The following is a 20,355-nucleotide window of genomic DNA, read 5'->3' as shown; positions in this document are numbered from 1 at the left end:
ATCCGTGATCAGTGATCTTTGATGTTACTAATGCAACTTGCTGAAGCCTCAGGTGATGGTTAGCACTTTTTTTTCGCAATAATGTATTTTTTTAATTAAGGTATATACATTGTTTCACACATAATGCTATTGCACACTTAATAGACTATAGTATAGTGTAAACATAACGTTTATATGCGCTGGAAAACCAAAAAATGCATGTGACTCGCTTTATTACCATATTCCTGTTGTTGTCATGGTCTGGAACCAAACCCGAACTATCTCTGAGGCCTGCCTGCACCAGGGTGGTTAAAACGAGGTGTTACAGAATGTAATAAGGAGAATATATGGATTTGAAAATGTATATCAGGTCACTTTAGAGAAGAGTGAATCGAGTTCTTTTAATGACAACTAACCAGGAAGAAGCTCAGCTTTCCAGCAGTGGCTGTGCAGGTGCAAAGTCCCCAATGTGCTGACTACGAATATGGTTCCATTTAGTTTTCTGCTAATAATCACCAGTGGCTACAATTTCTAGAGCCCCTGCTATGAGTCAGATGCTTTTCTTGTATGATCACTAGCTCCTGCGGCAACCTTCTCAAAAAGCTAAGGGACGTCCCAGAAGCCTTTGCGGGGCCACGTGCGAATTCAGATGCAACTCCATCTGGTCCCAAATCAGTGCTCTTTGTGCCATTTTCTTTCTTCCTTTGACACCTCAGGACCAGGGCTCTGCAGTCTGTGCTTTTTTTCAGTATCTCGAGGCTTTGCATTTAATCCTGGATAATGACAGCTCTTTGAAAAAGACAATGATTTCAGTAGCATTTGTAGTTTTCAATCTGACGTTAGCAGATTGTTACGTAGAAAATGGCAAGAAAATTAGCCAATAGGTTTATTGTTGGCTGACCCCTTCAGTCAATCCCTCAAATCCCTGAACAGTGGTGGTTTTTATGTTAAAGGAGATGATAGGCATGAGTTACACGCATTAGAATATTGGATTTATTTTATGAATCTATGTTGCACTGAGTAATAGAATCCCTAAAAGAGATGCTGGAGAGAGAGAAAGTGTTTTTTTTTAATCTGTGTAAAACCAGCGTCTTTATTCCTGTGAAGTAGCCTCTGTGAGCTTAAAACCTATTGCACAGAGTTTGATTTGAAAAACCTCAAAGAGAAACCAGGGGAGGAAAGGGTGTTTGGTTCCTTTAAGGAACAGTAAAATACCAAAAAGGGGTGGAAGGTAGTTTGGTTTTGGAAAACCAAAAAACAAGCAAGAGCAGAAGCAGGTCCCCACAGTGCCCTGGGCCCGGGATCTGGGGATGAGGCTCCTGACACAGGACTCCAGCAAGGGAGCAGCCCTTCCACGCCGCGTTCCCCAGGCATCAGGCTCCTGTATTTATGGAATAACATCAGGGTCTTTATCCGTGTCGAGTCAAGGTAGACGGTGCCGGGAGAAAGGGAACATGTCCTTTCCCACACAGGGATGGAGAGAAGAAAGGCTCTACAATAATAGGAATTTCAAAGAAGGCAAAATACACTATAGAAGTTTAAGGCTGAAACAGATCGGAGACATACTCCTCCCTCATCACCCCTACCCCTGCTGAAATCAGGAATGACTGATTGGTTGGGGAAACTATATACAGTAGTCTCGAAACCCAAAGAGGCGTTCTTCAAAAGAGTAAGTTGGAGATGCAGAGTACACTTGACACAATGAAGGCCCCAGAAAGGGCCCTGCAGAGAATACTGTTGGCTTGGCCTAGTGTTTAACAGGCTTCTCTTGTGTTGTTTTTTAGACGATAGTAATTGACGTCTCATGCAGTTAATGATCTGCTGAACGTATCTGAGAACTACCGAATATCTGAAGCCTGACCTCATTCCTGCCGCATCAGATAAACATGGGTTAGCAGACATTTGGTCTCGTCCAAAACCTCCATAGGACATTTAGTTCACATGAAAAGGTCCTTGACGTTTGGTCCCGTCCAAAGTGTCCTTGAGTATATCTAGTCTATGCCAAAAGGTTTTGGACAGGACCAAATGTCAAGGACCTTTTGGCATGGACCAAAGGTCTTACGGCCAGATATCTGAAGGACATTTGGGACAGGAACAAAGGTCCTTTAATGTGTAACTGTATGATATATGTATCATGTGCATATATGCATGTGTGTGTGTGTATATATAAACGGATGAGGAAACCAGGTAATGGATTGTGTATGCCATCATCTATCTCCGTGTGTTCAATCATGTCTCCATGTGAGAATCACCTGGGAAGCTTTCAAAATCTATCAGTGCCTGGGCCCTACTCTGATTTAATTGGTTTGGGGTCAGGCCCAGACATCAGCCTTTTTTAAAAGCTCCCGGTGAATTCTAGTGTTCAGTAGGATTTCGAATCCCTGTCTAACGCCTGGAGCTCTGTCTTCAACTGGAATGAGCTTCAATTAATTTCCACTTTAATTCTGTGAGGCATACATCATGCTTTATTATATTTTTGCTTCAGATAAATTTCACTGAGTAATGAAAATAAAGGGAGAACAGTTGGTGAAAATTTACTCAAGAAATTAATTTTGTCATTAATACAAATGATAGGCCATCTGGATAAGCAATGATAGTCTGTTACTAAAGAGTGTTTTCAAAGGGTGCGTGATTTTTATTATTAAACCACTCAGCAATGGCACCTAATGTACAAAGCATGTATTTGAATCAGAGAAGGCGCATGCTAATTAAACAGCTCTTAATAACTGTTCATTATCCTTTATGAATACCTACCTTTTACCCACATTCAAGTCTCCTCTGAGGAATCCGTGGGAATTTAATGAAATCCCAACATAATTCCGATGGATAGAGTTAAAAAGTAAAAAGAATGATCGTGTTGCATTGAAGTCAGTGATATACTCAATTACTGATGGAGATTCATGCTTCCAGATACATAAACTAATTTGCCTTACAAACCTTTCATTCTATCTTTCTCTGATGGTGTTTAAACACACCCGCATATGCACACACAACACAGACAGCTCAGTGAAAATAAACCAAGAACGTGCAAGTTTTTGTCCTGATTTTGGCCACCAGTTGGTTGGCGGGATGTATTTTTCCACTTGCCAGCAAGGTGGCTGCCACAGGGCGATATGCCCGCATTCGTCCCCTTAGCCACCTTTCCTGGTAGTTCTGAAGTTCATGCTATTAGCACTTCTTTTATATTTTAACTTTTGTTCAAACAGTGAGTGCTCTGAACAGTTTAGAGCAGGGAAAAGCAAACTGTTTTAGTTAAAAAGTTTAATGTACGCCTTGCTTCAAAGTGAGTTTGAAAAACAGCCTACTTCAAACTCCACGCGTTCCCCGTGATTTCCTCTAACACCCAGCTTTGCTCGCCTCTCTTAGAAATGCAGGTCCACCTTCAGTTTCAGGAAGCACCCCTGTCCAAAAAGCTACGAGTCAAAAATCACTCCACAGGCTGCTCAGCTGTACACATCTAACTGGTTTTTCCTTGGGATTTTAATAAATGACTTCTTATTTCTCCCCAGAATACAAAGAACACAATGTACAATTAAAGGTTCAGATATACTGTAAGGATCAGCCCATGTCACCAAGCCCCACCGGACACTGCAGCTTAAAAATAAAGCTTTACTTAAAACGTAAAACTCAGGAGGGAAGCTATATGTTTTATGAATCATTTTGACCAGGAAAGCATTCAACTGAGTTGCTCTGTTCAGAAGCACAGGCCAAATCATTTTTTTGTTACGCAAAATTTGGTACTCTGCTGTAGACTTTCCTTCCTGGAAAAAAAAAAAAGTAGGAAAAAAAAAAGACTAGAAGGCCTTTTCCAGCTCTTTCTCGTGACTGCGGCTTTATCATCATTCACACTTGACATCACCATTCTTACTAAAACAGTGGATCAATTCAGTGAAGCCAATATTCAGTTCAGTAAAATATTAGGGAACAAAACCAATTAAAATGTCCAGTTTTTATTATAAAAATGCTTGAGTCAGCTGAAACACTACAGCCAGGTTTATATACAGAGATGGTCAGATATAAAGTCAGAAGCAAGAAGATTTAGTCAGTTGTCATCAAAAATAATTTTTGTAACTGCAGAGCTGAGCTCTATCCTGAATGCAAAATGATAAGAGAATTATATTTTACAATATAATTTATATATTTTAATTATATATAAATATATAATTATATATTATATAAATCATATATTATATAATTTATATATTTTATAATAATTATTATATTTATAATATTTTTATAGATTTTATAATATTTTATATATTTTATAATAATATAAAATTATATATTTTATAATTATTATATTTGTAATAATTTTATAATAATTATTATATTTAATGTGTTTGAGACATCCACATCTACCTAGGTATTTTCAATTAGAGCATCTCAAAATGAGGGGAAAGATAAGTGTCATATAATTTGGATATTTCTTCTACAGTAGAGAATCAGCCATTGGTGGTCTTATTTCAGAATCCTTTATCAGACGTTTTTATTTTTTCCTGCAGTAACAGACATCATGTTATTTTCATGGCTTCTCCGTTTATTTCTTGAGTAACCTATTTCCCAAAATATATAACATTTAGCCACACTTTCCATAACTACTTTTAAATCAAACCGCTGAGATGTAAGATCTATTTGTGTTGTTTTAAATGATTCAGTGCATATTTTAATGTCAAAAAGTTTGAAAAATTACAATTGTGTGTATCATCTAATCAAAGAGAATCTTTTCCAGTGGTTTCATTTCATAATGGAGTCATTTATTTTCTGTACATTTACTGTAAATATTTCACTCCAAATTGAAGAAATTTCTTTATAGCATTTCTTAATCTTTGGTAAAGAAATTATCTCAGGACTAAAGGAGTTTATCACATTATTAGATGGGAGGAACACCTCAAAATATTAATTTTTAAGCAAATAGAATATTTAAAAAAATTTTTCATTTTTACCCTAACAACAATTTTCAGAAATTTCTGTTTTTCATTTATGATTAAAGTGACAGCAACAAGAAAATATATTCTTTCACAGTGGGCTACTACTAGGGACAGATTCCACACAGTTTTATAGAAAATGACTTGTCTTTCCAGAATCATTCCTAGAGATTAATACACCGTAAGTAAGATTAACATAGATCTTGATCTACTGATATCACTTAGTTTGTTTTTTTTTTAACGACTTTATTGGAGTATAATTGCTTTACAGTGTTGTGTTAGTTTCTGCTGTATAACAAAGTGAATCAGCTATACATATACATATATCCCCATATCTCCTCCCTCTTGCGTCTCCCTCCCACCCTCCTTATCCCACCCCTCTAGGTGGACACAAAGCACCGAGCTGATCTCCCTGTGCTATGCAGCTGCTTCCCACTAGCTATCTATTTTACATTTGGGAGTGTCTATAAGTCCATGCCACTCTCTCACTTCGTCCCAGCTTACCCTGCCCCCTCCCCATGTCCTCAAGTCCATTCTCTATGTCTGCATCTTCATTCCTGTCCTGCCCCTAGGTTCTTCAGAACCTTTTTTTTTTTTTAGTTTCCATGTGTATGTGTTAGCATACGGTATTTGTTTTTCTCTTTCTGAGTTACTTCACTCTGTATGACAGACTCTAGGTCCATCCACCCCTTTACAAATAACTCAATTTCGTGTCCTTTTATGGCTGAGTAATATTCCATTTTATGTATGTGCCACATCTTCTTTATCCATTCATGTGTTGATGAACACTTAGGTTGCTTCCATGTCCTGGCTATTGTAAATAGAGCTGCAGTGAACATTGTGGTACATGTGTCTTTTTGAATTATGGTTTTCTCAGGGTATTTGCCCAGTAGTGGGATTGCTGGATCGTATGGTAGTTCTACTTTTAGTTTTTTAAGGAACCTCCATACTGTTCTCCATAGTGGCTGTATCAATTTACATTTCCACCAACAGTGCAAGAGGGTTCCCTTTTCTCTACACCCTCTCCAGCATTTATTGTTTGTAGGTTTTTTTGATGATGGCCATTCTGACCGGTGTGAGGTGATACCTCATTGTAGTTTTGATTTGCATTTCTCTAATGATTAGTGATGTTGAGCATCCTTTCATGTGATATCAGTCAGTTTTGATGGGACAATTTAAGGGGATGAATGTGCTAGATTGTATCAGGTATAAGGAAGGAAATATGTTTCAGATGATATTTAATTACTGAATTCCAGCCCTTCCTTTGCCAGCTCTCATGTGCAGAATTTATGGGTCTGTATCCGTATTCAAACTCTTTTTGCCTTAACAATCAAGCATTTAAAGTTAAATGTCCTATATGGTATGTTCTCAAATGAAGTGACTATATTTTTAATATTTTTATATTCAGGGAATTGATCCACAAAAGTGTGAGTTTATTTAGGAAACATTTAGTTTTAAATTTAAAGAACTTTCAGCTTTGCATATATCTCATGAAATCTAGTTGTCAGGGAGCAGAGGGGGAAAGCTCTGGTTAGCCACTGGCCAAATCAGATAGAAGGAAGAAAATTAAAAAAATTTCAGAGATCGTGGATGGAGTGGTAGAGGAAGAGACGATGCAAAAAAAAGGGGGATTTTGCAAGTTTGAACAAATTCACTCAAGGTCTTCAGGTTTTAACATAGCTTCCAAGACAGCAGCAATGTGGCATAGTTATTTTATTTTTAACTTTTTTTTCAGGTTTAAAAAAGGAGGGTTTAGTTAATTATATACAAGAATGAAGCCCGACAGGGCGGGGGCAAGGAGTCACCGGAAAGCACAAGTCCCCTGGGGCCCTCCCCTTCCCCTACCTGCTAAATAAATAGCTGGAACCAGGTCCCAGTGACCACCGGTCCCTCCAGGCCCCTGGACACCCAGCTCCCTGGGTCCTCAGACTGCAGTCCACCTGCTGCAGACAGGCACTGGCCAGGGCTGGCACAATCAAGGGGACATTCGGACAGACACATTTTTTTTGGTTGTTTTATGTCAAGCTGTTTAATTGGGAATGGGAGATACAGATAACAAGTTTCCCTCTTTCTTGTTAATTTTCTTAAACAGAAGATCTTATTTTGTAATAGAATGCAGTAGGGAAACTTATTCAGTCTACAGACATTCGCTGATCACCAAATTTACAGAAACCATCTTTTACTATGAAACAGAGAAACAAGAAAAAATATTGGAAACAAGGGCAGTCGCCCTGGGCCATCATTTTTGACCTGGAGCTAAGAATTATTTTGGTTTTTCTTCGTGTGTCAATATATGGTATTTAGATCTCATTTAAATATGTTATTTAAATATCGTATTTGGTATATTTCTACTATACTCTCCACTTACTATATTAATAGTGAAATATCGATGTATGTTCATCATCCAAATAACGTGACTAGATTAGGTCATAAGAGCCTCTACATTTTCAGGTCTCCAGCTTCTTCTTCCATCAGGGTAGTCCCACGTCTGCAATCCTGTTATTCTCCAATCACCCTGTTTCTGAAGATGTTTGAGCTGCCTCTACTTACTCAAAAAATTCTGGTCCCGGCAAGAACTAAAGAATAGAACTTCTCAGCAAACCATTCCAGCCTCAGGACGAACTCCCTCTGTGTGCTGACCCATGCCCTGCACTCCAATATGTTGCTTCTTTTCTTCTCTGAAAAAATTTCCCTCTAAGATTTCTTTGTGTCCCTAGAATCTCGTGAATGCCCATCCTCCCACATAGCTAGGTCAGTGAGAAAGTGGAAAACTATGCATGTGTTATTCTTAATTTATTAATTGCCACACCTTTATGGGCATGCCTAGACCACCACATAAGGGCTGCTCTTATGTGTCCAGGAGAGAAGCCATGAACTCCCAGCAGAGGGACAGGAATGTCTGAGAGGAGTCCTACTTAGCAGGTGTGGTGATGATACCAGACCTGGGGAAGAATTTGGGCATGGGGACAAGAGGAACCCAGGGCGGTCTCTCTTTTTTCGGTTGACTGTTCCAGTCTTGTGCGATTTACAATAACTTTGGCATTTACTTTGTATAAATACATCCCATTTCACATTAAACATAATCCTAAATATTGTTCCCTTTGCAAATGAGATCTGATTTCCATTTACAAACACTTTATCGGTAACTTCGATTTATATAAATTATTCATATTTAATTATTTTCAGTGAGTTACAGAATTCTAAATATTTCTAAGTGACTTTGGATTCTACCTAGTATAACATAATGCAGATGGGGGAACAGGATGGTCTGTGAAACTTCCTGAGCTCACAAAGGTAGTAGGTGTAGAGACGGGCGACAGGAGGCCCTGGGCGGAGTGCTGGACCACTCCAGGATGGAGTCAGAGAAGGAGATGGACAAGGGGTGGCCAGTGAGGTAGGAACCAAGAGAGTGGATGTCCTGGAAGACAGCGGAGGCAGTGCCCCAGGGAAGTAGAGGAATCGGCTGTAGATTTCACTGGGAGGTCAAGGAAAATGAACACGGAGGGTTGAACGCTGGATTTAGAAATGCATATATCACTGGTGACTTCTAGAAAAGCCATTTTGCTGGAGCAGTGAAGGCAAAAATGTACTGGCGGGGTTTGAATAGTGGGGAGGACAGGAATTTGAGAGAAGAAAAGATAACTCTTTGGAGATTTTTGTTATTAAAAAAAAAAAAAAAGCAGAATATAGGAGAATAGCCCAGGGGGAAAGCAAGACTTCATCTTGGGTAGATTTGTGTTATTTTATTTTATTTTCTAATATCTTAAGATATTTTTAAGTTAAATTAAAACTGTAAGAAATAACACATTTGTTAACAAGTGTTGGTGGGGTGTGGAGAAAAGGGAGCCCTCCCACACTGTGGGTGGGAATGTAAATTGGTGCAGCTACCATGGATTTCTCAAAAAACTAAAAATAGAGCTACCATGTGACCCTGCAATTGCACTCCTGGGTATATACCTGAAGAAAACAAAAACACTAATTCGGAAAGATACCTGCATCCCAGTGTTCATAGTAGCTTTGTTTACAATTGCCAAGATATGGAAATATGGAAGCAACTTAAGTGTCCATCAAGAGATGAATGGATAAAGAAATATATATATAATCTTTGCTGACAAGAGCCCCAATATATATTCCTTTTGGAAATATTTTTTAAATACTCAAATATATTTTAGACCCCAAATTTGTAAGTTAATGCTGTAATTATACTTCTTCTTGTTTTTAACGTGCTCATCTTCAATTGCGTAATCAGACCGTATGAAGTCAACAGAATCAAGTGAAGCTCTTTACTTTGGCTTCTCGGGACGACTGTAGTGCGGCATCTATAGATACACTAACTGTGCTGACCGTTCTTGAGTCAACATTTCACTGGTCTGAGATGTTTCCTGGAACCATGGATCTGCATGCCGAATCATCTTGTGAATTGTTTCCTCTTTCCCCACAATAGCTCTGTGTCAACATGACCAATGAGAAGATGCACCACTATATCAATGAAGTGCTTTTCCTACAGGAGCAAACAGAATGTGTACAAGAGGGAGTCACCATGGAAACGGCCTATTCTCTTGGTAACCAGACTGGAGTTTTGGATTTTTTTTTCCAGGTATTCACATAATATAATTAGATACTTTACAGGATGCATGCATTTAAATATACTGGAGAGAAAGAACTTTCTTTTACGGGGCCTTATTTTGAGGATATCTTTATGGGAGACTCAGCAATTTCTAATTTACTTATAATCTTTCAGTGTTGATTGAGGGGCACACGACCTTTCTCTGAAAGGGCGTTTGAAGGATTACCAATTGATTAAAAAGACAACAAGTATCAGATCATTTTGTTATAAAAAATATTCAGCTGCAGTTATGTCGCTAAAACTCTCCTCTTGGCATAGTTATAAATACCCATTGTACAAATATAATATTTTATAAAGTAACTCTAAGACTAGCAAGACCATAAAACAAACTCAGCAGAATCTTGTTTGTCTCCACATTTCTAAGTTTGAATATGGAAAACCTTGGCAGAAAAAAATATATATATACGTACATATCATCTTAGTATTTCTGCAGGTGTTTATGCTTATCTTTATTGTTTCTACCTTACAAAGCAAGAATCTTTGCCTCAATATCGCCATCATAAAAACAAAACTCTATCACACAAACATCAGTCTCTATCTGCTAATATAAGGCTTTATATAGATTCACCAGTAATATTTCTAAAACACTTGAACATTGTTTAAAACTGATACCATTTAGCTATTGAGGAGAATAGTATATAATTTTCTACCCTTTATTTTTATAAATGTATATTTACAAATTACTTTATTCATTTTCCGAATATGTGCAATGTTCTTGTTTCTGGTACCAACTTGTCAACATTCCTTGTTTTAAGTACAGAAGAAGTTCTCTTCCTCCAGAAAGCCCTCCCTCATCATGACACACATAGTATACAGTTTACCTCCTTAAGGTTATAAGATGGGTTGACAGTAATATATACCTACCTGTATATGGGAAGCCTTGGGTACCCACTACCCCACTTCTCACTTGCTGCTATGTCCTTGACTGCTAAACCGTGGCCAGCAGAATGAAGTTATTTCTGTCTCTTTGGTTATCATCCTTGGGGTCTCATCGTTGGAATGGTTATTTCAATAGTGGGACCTCGTCAGTATGAACTGGAAATGTCAGTGGATATTTCTGCTGCCACTCCTCTTTGATACCCCCCAAAATGAAATGAAAAGACATACCAAGTATAGGGTGAAACTTGCATTTTTACCTATAAATAGGTAGGTCTATATACCAGAAAGAAAACATACAACTTTTCTGTAGTTGGAAATTTTATTAAGGTGAGAATATATATTTTAACAACGCCAGTGTTTTAATGACCTTAAACGACACTTATTTATTTTCAATTCCTCTAATCAATAAATACTACTGAGAACCAACACGACATCAGAGGTTGGCTAGGTGGGGCGGATACAGCAATGAACAAAAATAGACATGTATTGACAATAAAGACTAATTTATTTTCTCAGTGCTTGTATGAACGTGATGAGGATGTAAATGGTATGCATGAGCAATAACAAAGATAGCAAATTGAGTAATAGAAGGAAAAAACTCCTCTTCTTAACTTTCAGAAGCCTTCTGGATTTCTCTCTTTATTGGATGAAGAAAGTCAAATGATTTGGTCAATGGAACCAAGTCTGCCCAAAAAGCTACACAGTCTTCTAGAATCCTCAAACACAAATGCAGTTTACTCCCCCATGAAGGATGGGAATGGGAACCTCGCCCTCAAAGACCAAGGCACAGCTTTCACCGTTATGCACTACGCAGGACGGGTGAGTTCAGAGAACGGAGCAATTTATGGTACGCGCTAATGGGCCAAAGGTCTTAAGAACAAGCCTTAAAGGTTTTGCTATTTTAGAGTTTTGATCATTGAAACTGGGTGAACAACCCACAAAATGTTTCTTTCCTAAGCCTGATAAGGACTTAGCATTTCAGAATGTGGGTGATGAAGCACGTGGTATGATTCTTCTCATGATGTTTCCATATTTATAAGTTAATACGAGCAAAAGAGACCTGGATTTAATACAAGAGCTCTTCTGTGAAATTTGGGATATTTTCAAAATCGAAAGAAACATGGGACATCTGAGTTTACTTACCCTCAATATAGTTGTTAGTATTAAATTACTTTTCCTAAACCTAAGGAAGAAAGCAACTCTCCGATCCCTCTCCATTGCCTAACCGGCTTTGTAAAACATGCTTCCTTCTTCAAATCCTTCAAGGATCGACTCTTATCTGCCTAAAACAGTCCTGAGGCCAGCCTCCTATTGGGCTTCTCCGAGCTGGTCCCTGTCACTTCTTCCAAGGCTTACCTGCCTCAACTCTCCTCTGCAAAACCCCTGTTCAGGTTCTTTTTTCCCATGCACTCCCTGTTTTCCTGCGGATCCCGCCCCCCACGCGTGACGCCTCTTCCCACTCAAGCTGGAAATATCCTCCCTGTCTTCTTCACGAGGTCAAATTTTATCCATCTTTTAATGCTCACATCCACATCCCACTTAATCTCCAATCCAGCTTCCATCTCTAGTTAATTCTTCCACTTTTGAATCTGTAGCCGCCAGACTTTCCTCCCTGTTTGGGATGTAGCACAAATACCATTATTAGGGGGTGAAATCCCTAGTCACTCTCTCACTCTCCGTGTATTTCAGTTCACTTCAGCCAGTGTTTACTGAGACTCTACTATATGCCAAACCTAGAGCACTAGAGAATCAAAGATGAATAAACCGTGTTTCTTGCCCTCAAAAGTGTCACAGTCAAGTAAGGAAAAGGAAAGTTAACAAATACTTCCGCTATAATTTGCTCATAGTAATATTAGTCATGTTAACAAAATTCTCTGTTACCACAAAGAAGAAAGAATTTATTTGGCTCCAAAAAAGAGTGTAGAAATGTTTTCAAGAGGAGGTAAAACGTGACCTTGGCGTTTAAGGGGATGCTGAGCTGCCTGAGACTGCGAGGCAGGAACACCCCAGTAAAGACAAGGGCTTGTGAAAATGAATGGACCGTGCGTCTATCTGGATTTGGTTGCAAAGGACAGAATCCCGTGTAGCTGTTCAAGCAGAAAATCACTGTTGGGGGGACTCTCAGTTGAACTTGCAGAAATGACCTTAAAACCACCCCACAGGACAGGGCTCCCTCGGTAGTTAGGGCCACGTCTTTGATCAGGAAGCCTGCAGCCTGATTGAGAAACTGCTGCTACAGGTACTGACTCCCAGTAACTGCTGTCACCTAAACCAGTAAGAGGCCCATTCCCCGGCACTCAACAAGGAAGAGTCAGTGCCTGAGCCTGGAGCCTTCAGTGCTGGAGAAAACCAACATCTCCTGGACGTGCTCACCAGGTAAAACACAGACACAGCAGAAATGCAGCCTCCGCCACTTCAACTTTCTAAATCTCAGGCAGTAGTTCAGACAAGTGGAAGCTGCAGAACGAGCGAACCCTAGCTGCAAGGGAGTCTGGGAGAAGTAATATTCGCACTTTCCAACATCTGCAGGACAGGAAGTGACCAGGCTACACCTAACACTCTGCCATTTCCAACCACATCGTAGTTGGGAAATGGTACCAGACGTTTGGTCAAGTGTATGGAGGTTGGTAGGAGAAAAGTCTAGGAAGGTTGTTTGTGGTGAAATCATGAATAAATATGCATGTACACCTCAGGACTTTGTCCTCTTGACAGTGTTAACTTATCGGATGTTTTTAGAGAGGGTGGGGGATGAAGTGAGAAAACCAGAGGACATGATGTAGGTAGGTTGGGAAGAAAGGAAGGGGGATATGGAAACACTCCAACAAGGACTGCGTTTGAGCCAGAGCGGCAGGACAGAGTGGTGGCATTCCCAGGGAAGAGTGAGTGACTGAATGTGTGGAGCCAGGGAGGGGACACAGCTGGAGATGACCCCGAGGGCCACACCCTGTTGACTGATGGAGGCTATTTTAGGCCAACCAAGAAGGGAAATCCTGGAGAAGGAGGCTGTTTGGAAGGAAAGATATTCCACTTCAGATGTTTGGAATTTGAGGTTTTTAATGGAAATTCCCATGAGATGCTGAAAATACTTGACACTGGGAGGCTGGCTGTTTCTAGAAACCTAGTCATAGTTTGGGAAATGTGTATAATTGCACATGGAGAAGAGGGAGAAAGATGTTAGTAGGAAAGAAAAGTATCACAGAAACGAAGAGAAAAGAGACGTCCGGGTCAACAGGAAGTGAGCCTTGACAGGACACTTAGGCCAAGGAACAGCTTTGTGAGAAGTTCTGGTGTGATGGCTTAGTGGATGTGGGCGGAAGTCAGTGGATGGTTTTATATAATAGATATTCTCAGAAATTATCAACTATCCTTTAGAGTTGAGAGATTTAGCCTTTACATTTTTTTTATAACAGTAGCAATCTTTTAGTCTTATGTGCAGATTTTTTAATCTATATTTTCTTTATATTAAGAATTTACTAAAGAATATAGAAACAAAGATACTTTCATAATAAAATAACATGTTATTTTACTTTTCAATTCAAATGTTAGAATACTTTTCAATTCGAAAGCTTTTGTGTCAGAATTCTTTTTATTGAGGTACAGTTAATTTACAATGTTGTGTTAGTTTCAAGTGTACAGCAAAGTGATTCAGTTACACATAAATATATATATATATTTTTTCAGAATTATAGGTTATTCTAAGATATTGAGTGTAGTTATTCTAAGATATTGAGTATAGTTCCTGGTGCTGTACAGTAGGTCCTTGTTGTTTATTTTATATATAGTAGTGTGAATCTGCTAATCCCAATCTCCTAATTTATCCCCCGCCCCTTTCCTCTTTGGTAACCATAAGTTTGTTTTCTATGTCCGTGAGTCTATTTCTGTTTTGTAAATAAGTTCATTTGTATCATTTTTTTAGATTCCACATATGTGATGTCATATGATATTTGTCTTTCTCTGTCTGACATACTTCACTTAGTCTGATAATCTCTAGGTCCATCCATGTTGCTGCAAATGGCATTATTTCATTCTTTCTTATTGCTGAGTGATATTCCATTGTGTATATGTACCGTATCTTCTTTAGCCATTCATCTCTTGATGGACATTTTATTATGCAAGTATCTCTGTTTCTATATTCTTTGATAATCCCCAGTGCCTGGGAGAGTATCTGGCACATAAAATGCACCAATACATATTTGATGAATAAATGAATTATTTGATACTTAAAAAATAATTTATTGAATTCATAGGATTTAGTTGAAAAATTACAATAAGGTATAACTAATGATTTTGGAAAATTATTTTTCTGTAAGTTTCGTGGAAGCTATCTTCAGTCGGTATATACCTGACCCGCTTTGTAAGTCTGTTCGTCTTGTATCTTGAAGATATACTAGATGTTCAGTAAGTGAAAATTGCATTAAACTGAATGGTACCAAGCTTTGGAATAAAATTTTGCTTACTAATTATTGTATGTTTGCATTTAAAAAGTATTCTACAAGCACCTAGTAAAGTGTCAATGGTTTTAAGAAAATCTGGGGAAAAACAATGGAGAGTTTGAGTGAATGGAATCATTTCACTGAGTTCTGATAGCAATGAAGCAAAGCAGAGAAAGCCAGTTGATTAGTTGCCACATAGCCAAAGCCCTGTGGAATCACGACATTTCCTGTAAAAGCACCTTTATATTTTAAAGCAGGATTTTCCATAATTGGAGTCAATTTTGCGGTTTTATAAAAGTCTTTCATTTCACTGAGATGTACTGAAGAGTCTTGGCCCAAGGACTCCCTGAGGACTCATTCACATGGTAAAGTCTAGATCCTATGTAATTTGTGGCAATATGTCAAGCCATATGCCATTCTAATCATCAGACGTAACTTTGTGTACTTAAATTTTGAGCTATTGCATTTTCAAGGAAAGCAGCACTTTCTGCATTTTATAAATCAGGAGATGTAGCAAAGAGCTCATTGGCTTAAAGTCACCAGGCAGGGTCTAGTTTGGACAGTAGGATGAGCCATCCTGAATAGCTCTTTGATGATCAAGTTGATCCCAGAGGAGACCTCAGTGGCTTTGGGGTTCGTGGGTTTGTTCGTAGTCTCCTCTTGTCCGGATGGATGTGCTAGAGAGTTCTTATCGTCACTTGCCCCTCCATGCCTGGTTTACCTAGTTCTGTTAGTAAAAACATGCCGTATCTCACAGGAAGAACAATCATTACTGCTGGTGATGATACTGACATCCAGCCTCCCGCCCCCAGAGACCCACACACCTGACTGTTCTGCTCTGACTGCGAGACCCTGCCATGTTTCTGAATCTCATTTGGGGCAGAGGCTCAGAAGTCCTTTTAGAAATGTTTAAGCAACATTATTTAAATTATAGCTGACGATCTTCCCTAAACACATTTGAATTTTTCATTACTCATAGGAGCGTGGTGTATTTTCCAATCTCCATTACAGAAATATTTTAAAGTAAATGGGATGAGGCTGTGCATGAAATATTAACAGAGTTTCACTAATGAGCATGAATTTGAATTAAAGAAGCTGTGAGTTGTGTGTTTTTTATCATTGTTATTTGCTTTAGCAAATTTTAAACCTTATATGGGGTTACCTGTTTTAGGAATTGCTCTTAAACTTCTTTTAGTGATTTAAATGATGGATAAGCATTAAATCCAGAAGTGTGTCTAATTTTATTGGCTTTTAAAATTAAGAATCTTGAAGGAAAGAAGAATTAGGATTTGGCAAAAGACGTTGGTTCTTAGGAAAGTTGAATTTCCATGAAGGTGATTCCTAAACCCTAATAGGAAATAGTATTTTGAAGTTCCTACATTTTTTTTTTTCCTGCGGTACGCGGGCCTCTCACTGTTGTGGCCTCTCCCGTCGCAGAGCACAGGCTCCAGACGCGCAGGCTCAGTGGCCATGGCTCATGGGCCCAGCCGCTCCGCGGCATGTGGGATCTCCCCGGACCGGGGCACGAACCTGTGTCCCCTGCATCGGCAGGCGGACTCTCAACCACTGCGCCACCAGGGAAGCCCTGAAGTTCCTACATTTTAACACGAGCAAAGGAAATCGATTAAGAGATAGTAAAGCAATCTGAAGTAATAAAAGTTAAATTCATGAAAACAGAGGTCAAGATTAATAGCTATAAAATATATGACACACATTTGACCTTCTTTGGTGTCTGCTCATAAGGTCTTTGTCTGAACGTTGTTTATTATGATCATTTCTTTTTTGGCATGAAGTAATTCTTTGGGGATCTCAGATAAGCGTCCCATTGTATGACTGGCCTTGATGATTTATACAAATCATCCTGGTGGTGTTGCTCTTACCTAAGGTGATGTGCCTGTGTTTTAGCCTCCTTCTGTTTCCAAACCCATAAGTATCATCGTGGATGGAACGGTGCCTGCCCCTCACAAAAGACAGGCCCTCGGGCTCATGCCTGGAACCTACGACTGGGATCTTATTTGGGAAAAGGCCCTTTGCATATGTAATTAAGTCAAGGATCTTGAGACAGGAAGGTCTTCCTGGATTATCTGTTGAGCTCTAAGCCCAGTGACAAGTATCCTTATAAGAGCGGGGCCGAGGGAGATTTGAGAGAGAAAAGCAAGTGGAGACCAGAGTGGTGCTGCCACAGGCCACCAGAAGCTTGGCGAAGCAGGCAAGGAGGGCAGGGATGCCAGGTTCCAGAGTGGGTGCTGGTTCCAGCAGCCCCAGGAAGCCAATGCACGTGTTCATTGGGTCAATGTTTACAGACTAGAACAGCAGTGAGGAGTTTTAACTCGTAGCATTGTAGTTTTTTTTTTTTCTTTTAACACATTTGATCCATTTGAAAATGACTCCTGCATTTCTCCATCTCTATTTTTGCTCACATGGTTTCCTCACCCGTAATGCCCCTTTCCTCTTTCTTTCCAAATCGTACCCATCTTCCCAAGGCCAAGGTCTTGTCCTGATCTGAATTTCCCTGCTCTGTCTCTTCCCTCATCCATAAGCACACCTGATGCTTACCTAGCAGTGTTCAATTTGCAGAGTGCCTGGGAAACATTTTCACCACAACCGTCTTTGTAAATATTACTGTGTCAGTTTTCCAGTGAAGTAAGCCTTGGTGGAGTTTAGTGGTTCACCAAATATTATACAGGTACGTGTGAGTCTCCTGGGGGCATCATTACGAAGTCCCCCATCCGGCATGGCTTAAAACCGTGCAAACGTATCCTCTCTCACAGTTCTGGCGGCCGGAGTCTAAAATCAGGTGTCCGCAGGTTGGGTCCCTCCGCAGGCTCCGAGAGAAATCTGTTCGAAGCCTCTCTTCCAGCTTCTGGGCTTGCCAGCAGTTGGTGTTCCTTGGTTTGTAGACACAGCACCAAGGTCTCTGCCTCTGTCTTCACGAGGTTTTCTCTCTGCGTGTGTCTTTGTGTCCCTTTCTCTTCTTTAAGGACACCCGTCATTGGATTTAGGGTCCCCTCCCATCCAGTAGGACCTCGTCTTAACTAATTACCTCCACAAAGGTCTTATTTCCATAAAAGGGCACATTCTGTGGTTCTGGGTGGGCATGAATTTCGGGGTCACACCATTCAACCCACTGCAGACCAGTAGGTCACAATACAGTGTCTCAGCTTTCTCATCCCCCCACCCCCATATCTTTCTCTCTCTACCATGGTATGTGCAGAAATGTTAGTGTTTATTATCTCAGTCATGAAATCTGTGTTGTGTAACAGAGAAGACGCACTGGGGCACTTGGGGCTCCCTTGCTGTGACTTTGAGGGATACGCTGACCCTCAGCTAGCATACCCATGGGGTTTGTAATTAAGGGGAATATACTTATGAACCTCGTAAACTTGTTCTGAAGGGTAAGTGGTGGGCAAGCAATCAGTGCAGGTACAACTGTTTGGAGACGTTGTGTCAAAGATGCGAATCCTATTTCCCCAACAACTGCTGAAGGTCTTTCCATGCAGGAATACCACCATATCTGGCAAAATTTTAAACTCATCAATCACAAGTATCGAGGTCCTGAAAATATTTCGGGAATCACCTAATCAACTGGCTGTATTGAGAATACTAGAGGCCCAACTGACTTTCTCAAATTGAGTCATTGGTAAATGTCCTTGATGAGTTAAGAAAGATACTTGCTAATTCTTGTGTGTTATAAATGTGCCCACGGTGCATAAATAAATGTTTTATAAATGTGTTAGAATATCTCTTTTTATTTATCATGATGTTATTCATAGCGCTTTAGCAGATGATAAGGAATACGTAACCACCAAAGTTATAGTACGGTATTTTCTTGTACTTCCTATCACACTTGAAAGACTTCAGTGGAAGGTAAGTGCAGGAAATTGAGATTGTCTCGAGCTATGGAAACTATAATATTAAAAGAAAAACTATTTAGATAAATGTTTCACCTTATGTTAATGTGACATTCTGTTTTTCACTGACTATACAGGTGGTTTTTGTGATGGGTAACGCTGCCTTGATTAAAGAGAATTTTTGTAAAAAATTATATTCTTTACCATTTAGCTTTATGACTAATAGTTTAATCAAGCACACAGGTGTGTGAAGTTTTACTGCAGATTTTTAAAGGTCCTTTCAATATCATTTTCCTTAAGAAAATTGAAGCGCTCTCTGCAATTTACATACATATTCCAAGATGTAATTTACAACAGAAGGAGAATGTATAGCCCATTATATAATGTGCTCGTGGGTGTGTCTTTACAGGCGTGGGGTTTGCTTGTATTCATCAAGGTTCCTTTTCCATCCTCCTAAGTCACGTCCTGGTGAGGTGGATGAAGTCCTAATCCCAGACTGTAGACCCTGATCGTCATCATCATGTCACTGATTTCCACAGACCTTTCCGGGAACCCAATTACTAAAACATTGCTGATAGGAGTGATGTGTGGAAGAGACTGACTTCTGGCCAGTCTATAAAATACCTGAACTCTTTTTCCCTTCTCCTTGAAAAGGATCTACCCCTATTGTGGAATAAATGAAGTTTGAAATATGTCGGTTGAGATTTATGGTGTTGCCCAGACGTCTGAGAAGCAGAGGTCTCTATCTCATTGAGGCTGCAGAACATTCTAGGTGACAGGGATGAAAGCCAACCTCTTTGTCCTCAGATGTATTTACATAACATGTATGTGGGTGAAACCTTGGTCCCTTCAATCTCCCTGTGTCACCTGCGTCAGGAACACCTTCTGTAGTTTGTCTCCTGGCCTTCATCTCCAGAGATCGGTGGGGGACACAGTGTTCCCAAGAAGACTCTGAAATTGAACCTTTAAATCAGCGGGAACAGGAGATGAACTCCTCAATAGGGAAGTTTCCATTTATTTCCCTCTTTCTTTTCTCCAGGCAGAATCCCCAGACATAACAATGAAACCTGTCTGGTCCAAGCCAAACTGATACTATTAAAGGTTATTTGACAGAGATATTTTGACCCACACAAAGAGAGCTTAATTTACATCTGTATTTGTTCACCTCTTGGGCAAACTTTTAGAAGAATAAAAATTAACTCCCCCAGGCCCCTTGTGCTCCGTTTCTTCCATCAATTTCACCTTTGGCATAAATACATTTTTGTAGACTTAATAAATGTTTCCTTATCCAGAGTTTTATTAGGAAGAGAAAATGCAGGCTCTTATTTAGGGAATCTTACCGTTTTTTCCAAAGATTTAACTGGTTCTTTTATCTTCATGGGTTGACAGACATGTATAAATAGGGAACTCTAGATTTCCTAGAATACTGATATCTTATTGTAAGTTGATTGGTATTTTTTCTCCTTAAAAGGAACCAATGAAGCATGTTCATAAATTTCAGTTGTGGTGATTTTAATTCAATGCCCATATCCAGAATCTAGATATCTAGATAAGGACTCTTAACAGTAATACTATGTGCTTCTAATAACTTTCTCTGTTGATTGGTACTTATCAACTTAAAGTGGATCAGAATGAGGGCAAGCAAAACTATTAGATGGAAT

At 39.4% G+C, this 20,355-nt stretch overlaps 1 protein-coding gene across 1 annotated transcript in view; it reads left to right on the top strand.

Moving 5' to 3' along the window:
• The window catches only part of MYO16 (myosin XVI), a 427,770-nt gene that overhangs the window by 263,542 nt on the left and 143,873 nt on the right, over nucleotides 1-20,355 (top strand). Inside the window, 2 exon segments of the mRNA XM_067712857.1 lie at nucleotides 9,349-9,501; nucleotides 11,029-11,229. Coding sequence (XP_067568958.1) covers nucleotides 9,349-9,501; nucleotides 11,029-11,229 — 354 coding nt within the window.

The sequence above is a fragment of the Pseudorca crassidens genome, chromosome 18, assembly GCF_039906515.1.
Source record: "Pseudorca crassidens isolate mPseCra1 chromosome 18, mPseCra1.hap1, whole genome shotgun sequence".
Classification (NCBI taxonomy): Eukaryota; Metazoa; Chordata; class Mammalia; order Artiodactyla; family Delphinidae; genus Pseudorca; species Pseudorca crassidens.
Note: the sequence above shows the minus strand (reverse complement) of the source record. Positions and strands in the feature narration are given on the sequence as shown.